General features: G+C 38.8%; 1 protein-coding gene across 1 annotated transcript; it reads right to left on the reverse strand.

Moving 5' to 3' along the window:
* Positions 1–512: 512 nt before the first annotated feature.
* Positions 513–943, reverse strand: LOC105723158 (large ribosomal subunit protein eL28-like). Its single transcript, XM_064376363.1, has one exon. It carries the CDS (start codon positions 921–923, stop codon positions 513–515), a length of 411 nt encoding a protein of 136 aa, XP_064232433.1. The 5' UTR covers positions 924–943.
* Positions 944–7591: the final 6648 nt, after the last annotated feature.

Genomic DNA, 7591 nt, shown 5'->3' on the forward strand with positions numbered 1-7591 from the left:
ATGGGAAAATGGTGTGTGTGTGTGTGTGTGTGTGTGTGTGTGTGTGTATGCATGCACGTTGCTTGCTCAAGAGAAGTAAAAGGATAAATAAATTTTTCCATTATAGTACAAAGAATTTTCAGGAAAATTAGTAGTTAACTTGTATACTTTCAAAAGACTATGGTATAGAGCAATGTTGTCTATCAGAACTTTCTGAGATCAGAGAAATGCTAACTCTGCGTTATTCAACACGATAGCCACTGGCCATGTGTGGCTATGAAGCTCATGGAATGTAGCTGGCATGAATGAGGAAGTGGGTTTAATTTAATTTAATTTAGTTTAATTTAATCTTAATTTAAAATTAGCCACATGTGGCTGGTGGTTACCATTTTGGGTAGAGCAGGTTTAAAAAGATGTTGAAAAATTCTTTCTTTCTTTCTTTCTTTCTTTCTTTCTCTCTCTCTCTCTCTCTCTTTCTTTCTTTTTTTGGTGAGGAGGCCAGCCGACTCTTTATTGCTTTGGGAGCAGGGGGCTCAGGAGCTCTTGGTGGCGCAGGTCCGCTTCCTCTTCACCATCACAGGCTTCTGGCTGCGCAAGATGGCACTGGCCCTGCGGACAGCTGCCATGCGCAGGTCGGGCCGGTACTTGTTTTTGCATATCATGTGTCTGATGCTGCTGAGCGTGGCGCGAGCATTCTTGTTGATGGTGGTCCGCACGTAGGAGGTGGCAGGCTTCCGCTGGCCGGATCTCCGCTTCATGACCACCACACCTTTGCTGTCAGCTGCCAGCTCCACGCCCACAGTCTTGCGGTGAATCAGCCCGTTGTAGCGGAAGGAGTTGCGGGCCTTCAAGTTACTGGGCTCGGTGCTGTAGGTCTGCTTGTTCCCCTTGATCAGGAAACTGGAGCAGTTCCGCACGACCATCCATTGCAGATGCACAGACATGGCGGCGGCTCCTCTCGCGGCGGCGACCTGAGGTGGAAAGAGCGAAAAATACTTTTTAAAAAAGGTCAATATCTAGTTATACACTCTACACATTAGGTTATTATAGCCTTAGAGTCTGATTACTAGTATATTTTTATTATTTTCATGCCTGAATTACATTCTCAAAGGTAATCAATGTATGCCATGGTGCTTATATTTACGGGTGCTCATGTCTTCTCCTTCATTGTCTTGTAGTATTTGCAATGTTATCTGCCTCTCCTTTAGTATGGCACATTAGCCACCTTAATGCTGTAGCATCGTGAGTTTCTTCCTTATTCTCTCCTCGGTCTTTTCCCCTTCTTTCCTGTTTCCTTCAATATGTGGATATTCACTACAACTCAGACTTACTCTTTTGGATTCAGCACAAAGCTCTGACTCACGTGTTCTGTGAGAAAATATGTCTATTTCTGATCTTTCAGTGGTCTGCCTTAGCATCTCACACTTTCTTCTCAAAATTTCCGATTTGATGCTTAAAAATCTAGGTTTAAAATTAAAATCTAACTCATGATTTCTCTCATGGATATTGGCCTGAAGTTTTCTTTTCTTGTTGAGTCTCTGCCGGGTTTTGGTATCAGGATGATGCTGGTCTCATAAAATGATTTGGGAAGGATTCCCTCTTTTCGGTTTGTTGGAATAGTTTCAGAAAGAGTGGTACCAGCTCCTCTTTGTATGTCTGGTAGAATTCAGCTGTGAACCCATCTGGACCTGGGCTTTTTTTTTGTTTGATAGGCTATTAATTGCTGCCTCAACTTCAGCCCTTGTTATTGGTCTATTCAGGGTTTCAACTTCTTCCTGGTTGAGGCCTGGGAGGGTGTAAGTGTCCAGGAATTTATCCATTTCTTCCAGGCTTACTGGTTTATGTGCATAGAGTTCTTTGTAGTAATCTCTGATGATGGTTTGTATTTCTGTGGAATCTGTGGTGATATCCCCTGTATCAATTTTTATTGCATCTATTTGATTCTTCTCTCTTTTTTATTAATCTGGCTAGTGGTTGATTTTGTTGATTGTTTCAAAAAAACACCTACTGGATTTATTGACTTTTTGAAGGGTTTTTTTGTGTCTCTTCTTCAGTTCTGCTTTGATCTTATTTAGTTCTTGTCTTCTGCTAGCTTTTGAGTGTTTTTGATCTTACTCCTCTAGCTCTTTCAATTTTGACTATAGGGTGTCGATTTTAGATCTCTCCTTGCTTCTCATGTGGGCATTTATTGCCATAAATTTTCCTCTAGACTCTGCTTTAAATGTGTCCCGGAGATTCTGGTATATTGCGTCTTCATTCTCATTGGTTTTGAAGAACATCTCTTATTTCTACTTTCATTTCATTATTTATCCTGACAACATTCAAGAGCCAGTTGTTCAGTTCCATGAAGTTTTGTGGTTCTGAGTTAGTTTCTGAATGCTGAGTTCTAATTTGATTGCACTGTGGTCTGAGAGACTGTTTGTTATGATTTCCATTCTTTTGCATTTGCTGAGGAGTGATTTACTTCCAATTATGTGGTCAATTTTAGAGTAGTGCTGATGAATGTATATTCTATGAATTTGGGGTGGAGAGTTCTGTAAATGTCTATTAGGTTTGCTTGGTCCAGATCTGAGTTCAAGTCCTGGATATCTTTGTTAATTTTCTGTCTCACTGATCTGTCTAATATTGACAGTGGAGTGTTAAAGTCTCCCACTATTATTGTGTGGGAGTCTAAGTCTCTTTGTAGGTCATTAAGAACTGGCTTTATGTATCTGGGTGCTCCTGTATTGGGTGCGTATATATTTAGGATCATTAGCTCTTCTTGTTGCATTGATCCTTTACCATTATGCAATGCCCTTTTTTGTCTCTTTTGATCTCTGTTGGTTTAAAGTCTATTTTATCAGAGACTGGATTGCAACTCCTGCTTTTTTTGCTCTCCATTTGCTTGGTAAATCTTCCTCCATCCCTTTACTTTGAGCCTATGTATATCCTTGCATGTGAGATGGGTTTCCTGGATACAGTACACCAATGGGTTTTGTCTTTTTATCCAATTTGCCAGTCTGTGTCTTTTGATTGGGGTATTTAGCCGATTCCATTTACATTTAAGGCTAATATTGTTATGTGTGAAGTTGATCCTGCCATTTTGATGCTAGCTAGTTGTTTTGCCCATTAGTTGATGCAGTTTCTTCATTGTGTCGATGCTCTTTACCATTTGTTATGTTTTTGGAGTGGCTGGTACTGGTTGTTCCTTTCTATGTTTAGTGCCTCTTTCAGGAGCACTTGTAAAGCAGGTCTGGTGGTGATGAAATCTCTGAGCAATTGCTTGTTTGTAAAGGATTTTATTTCTCCTTTGCTTAGTTTGGCTGGATATGAAATTCTAGGTTCAAAGTTCTTTTCTTTAAGGATGTTGAATATTGGACCCCACTCTCTTCGGGCTTGTAGGATTTCTGCTGAGAGATCTGCTGTGAGTCTGGTGGGCTTCCCTTTGTGGGTAACCCGACCTTTCTCTCTGGCTGCCCTTAGCATTTTTTCCTTCATTTCAACCCTGGTGAATCTGATGATTATGTGCCTTGGGGTTGCTCTTCCTGAGGAATATCTTTGTGGTGTTCTCTGTATTTCTTGGACTTAAATATTGGCCTGCCTTGATAGGTTGGGGAAGTTCTCCTGGATAATATCCTGAAGAGTGTTTTCCAGCTTGGATTCATTCTCTCTGTCACATTCAGGTACAACTATCAAATGTAGATTAGGTCTTTTCACATAATCCCATAGTTCTTGGATGCTTTGTTCATTTCATTTTACCCTTTTTTCTCTAATCTTGCGTTCTCATTTTATTTCATTGAGTTGATCTTCAATCTCTGCTATCCTTTCTTCTACTTGGTCGATTTGGTTATTGAAACTTATGTACGTTTCGCGAAGTTCTTGCGTTGTGTTTTTCAGCTCCATCAGGTCATTTATATTCCTCTCTAAGCTGTTTATTCTCATTAGCATTTCATCAAACCTTTTTTCAAGGTTCTTAATTTCTTTGCATTGGGTTAGAACATGTTGTTTTAGCTCAGATAAGATTGTTATTACCCACCTCCTGAAGCCTGTTTCTGTCAATTCATCAGACTCATTCTCCATCCAGCCTTGTTCCCTTGCTGGTGAGGAGTTGTGATCCCTTGGAGGAGGAGAGGTGTTCTGGTTTTGGGTGTTTTCATCCTTTTTGCACTGGTTTCTTCCCATCTTTGTGGATTTATCTACCTGTGGTCTTTGTAGTTGGTGACTTTCACATGGGGTCTCTGAGTGGATGTCCTTTTTGTTGATGATGAAGTTATTTCTTTCTGTGTTTTAGTTTTCCTTCTAACCGTCAGGCCCCTCTGCTGTAGGACTGCTGGAGGTGTACTCCAGACCCTGCTTGCCTGGGAATCACCTGCAGGGGCTGTAGAACAGTAAGGGTTGCTCCCAGTTTCTTCTTCTGTTATCTTTGTCCTGGAAGGATACCTGCCAGATGTCAGCCTGAGCTCTGCTTTAGGAGGTGTCTCTTTGGATATACGGGGTCAGGGAGCTACTTGAGGAGCCAGTCTGTCCCTTATAGGAGCTCAAGTGCTGAGCTGTGAGCTGCATTGTTCCATTTAGTGTTGCTGGGCAGGTACGTTTAAGTCTGCTACAGTGGAACTCATAATTGCCTTTTTTTCCCAGGTGCTCTGTCCTGGGAAGGTGGGGCTTTATTTATAAGTTCCTGTCATGCTCCTGACTTTTTTCAGAGATGCTCTGCCAAGCAAGGAGGTAGCCTAGTCACAGTTTACCAGCAGAGGCATTGCTGAGCTGCCGTGGGCTCTGCCCAGCTGCTGTGTGAACATCTCTGCAGTTTGGTTTATAGGGGTATAGTTAGAACTGCCTGGGTAATGATGATGTGCCTCAGTAATGGCGGACTGTCTCTGTAATGGCGGACTGCCTTGGTAATGGTGGATTGCCTTGGTAATGGTGGATTGCCTCAGTAATGGCGGACTGCCTTGGTATAGTGGCAGACTGCCTCAGTAATGTTGGATGCCCTTCCCCCACAGAGCTGGACTGTCCAGGGTCCAGCTGTGTTTGCTGTGAAACTCTGAATCCAGAGCATTTCAGATTGCTGGTCTTTGTAGGGGTGGGACCGGCTGAGCCAGATCACCTGGCTCCCTGTTTCAGCCCCCCTTTTTTCAGTTGAATGGGTGGCTCTGTCTCCCAGGCATTCTAGTCCCCAGTTGAAACGGTGCCCGGATTTGTGTGACTGTTTGTGTGGAGACTCGCTGCACTGGCTGAAACAGCTGTGCTGGAGACTCATGGCGCTTTTTTGCCTGGGAATCTCCTGGTCTGTGGGCAGTAAAAATTCGTTTGGAAATGCGGTGATCACTCATCCTCTGCGTTTTCACTGCGAACTGCAATCCAGAGCTGTTCCTATTTGGCCATCTTTGATCGTCCTTCTACTTTTAGTTCTTTAAGGAAACTTCATACTGTTTTTCATAGTGGTTGTATTAGTTTACATTCCCACCAGCAGTGTAAAAGTAGTTCCTTTTTACCACATCTATGTTAGCATCTATTATTTCTTGATTTTTTTTTTTGATTATAGTCTTTTTTGCAGAAGTGAGGTAATATTGTATGGTGGTTTTGACGTGCATTTCCCTGATAATGATGTTGAGCGTTTTTTCATATGTTTGTTGGCCATTTATATATTGTCTTTTGAAAATTGTCTTTTCCTGTCCTTAGCCCCAGTAAAAATTCCACTTTTTTGATGGTATTTTTTTTTTCTTGCTGATTGGTTTGAGTTCTTTGTTGATTCTGGTTATTAGTCCTTTGTTGGATGTATAGATTGCTAAGATTTTCTCCCACTCTGTGTGTTGTGTGTTTACTCGCTGATTATGTTTTTGCTGGGCAGAAGCTTTTTAGTTTAATTAAGTCTCATCTATTTATCTTTGCTTTTGTTGTTTTTGCTTTTGGGTTCTTGGTCATGAAGTATTTGCCTAAGCCAATGTCTAGAGGGTTTTTTTAATGTTCTCTTCTAAAGTTTTTATGGTTTCAGGTCTTAGATCTAAGTCTTTGATCCATTTAGTTGATTTTTGTATAAGGTGAAGGATGAGGATCTAGTTTCATACTGAATGCCAATTTTAAACATGTGAATTAAATTACTTATATTATTTAAAGTATGATAAGTATTACAAAATGTTAGATGCTTATGCTTCAGATCCCCTCAAAACAAAATACTCAATAAATCTAAAAAATGCAGAACATAAGTTGGAATTGTAACTACAAACAATGAAATTTGTGAAATATATGCTAATAATAAGAAGCCAAGAATAAAATAATCATAAGGTTGTGTAAATGGATGTTGACATTTTTAAAAAGTGCATCTTTTATTAATATAGTTAAACATATGAAGCCCTAATTGGAAGAAGCCGACCTTTAAATAGAGTAATTTTTAAAAGTAAGTATAAATATGCACTTGACATCTGAGCAAAAAGAGTGAAAATTATTCTGATTCTCTTTCTGTATAAACTTATTTCTCTTTGCTTTTGTTTTAATTTTTTAAAAGCAGTTTATTAAGGTATACTTGTCCATAAAATAAACTATACGTTTTCAGTGTAAAATTTGATATATTTTGACATATGTATGGACCAGTGAAGCTATTACCACAATCAAGATAATGAAAATTTCTATCACTCTCAAAAATTTCCTCATTTTTTTTGTAATTCTTTCCAACACCCCTCCTCATTTCCGCTGTCAAAGGCAGTCGCTCATCTCTTTTCTGTCATTTTATATTTCTATGTTTTGTAACTTTATGTAAATGGAATAATACACTTTCTTGTCTGGCTGCTGTCACTTAGTACCATTGTTTTGAAATTCATCCTTATTATAGCATATAACATTAGTTCACTACTTTTCATTGCTGAGCAGTATTCCATTGTGTGTGTATACCACAGTTTTTCTGTTTACTAGTTGCTGGATATTTGTGTTGTTTCCAGTTTGGGGCTATTAAAAATGCATGTACATATGCTTTAGTCTATTGTAGACAAATACCTAGGACTGGAAGGACTAGGTTGTATAATAAGATGTTGGAAAGTCATTTTTCAAAGTTGTTGTGTTATTTTACATTTCCAGTCACAGTAGATGAAAATCCCAGTTGTTACACATTCATGTCTACAGTTGGTATTATGACCCTTAAAATTTGGGCTGTTCTAATGTGTATATAGACACATTGCATTATGATTTTAATTCATGGTTTCCCAATGACTAACAGTGTTGAGCAACTTTTTATGTGTTTTTCAGCCAATTAAGTGTTTTTGTGACTATGTGTTCAAATATATTGTCTTTTTTTTGTTGTTTTTCTTCTTATTATTGAATTGTAAGTGATATACTCTGGCTACAAGTCCTTTGTCTGATATGTTTTGTTACTGTTTTCTCTGAGTTTGTCACTTGCCTCATTTTTTAATGTTTGAAAAGAAGAACAATTAAATATGATGTCTAATTTATTTTTTAAATTCTTAAAATTTTAAAAATTATAAAATATATTCTATAAAAAAAAAAACAAAAAACTTTGCCTCCCTCAAAGTTACAAAGATTTTCTTGTTTTCCTTTTAGAAGTTTTGTGGTTTCAGATATTGCATTTAGGCTTATTTTCCATTTGGTACAGATTTCATATATGGTATAAAGTATGATTTAC

The sequence above is a fragment of the Aotus nancymaae genome, unplaced genomic scaffold (assembly GCF_030222135.1).
Source record: "Aotus nancymaae isolate 86718 unplaced genomic scaffold, 86718_ANA_hifiasm-v0.15.2.pri h1tg000015l_0, whole genome shotgun sequence".
NCBI lineage: Eukaryota > Metazoa > Chordata > Mammalia > Primates > Aotidae > Aotus > Aotus nancymaae.

Excerpts from the sequence above, each read along its gene's own strand:
- LOC105723158 (XM_064376363.1), bottom strand. The coding sequence starts at position 923 with ATGTCTGTGCATCTGCAATGGATGGTCGTGCGGAACTGCTCCAGTTTC.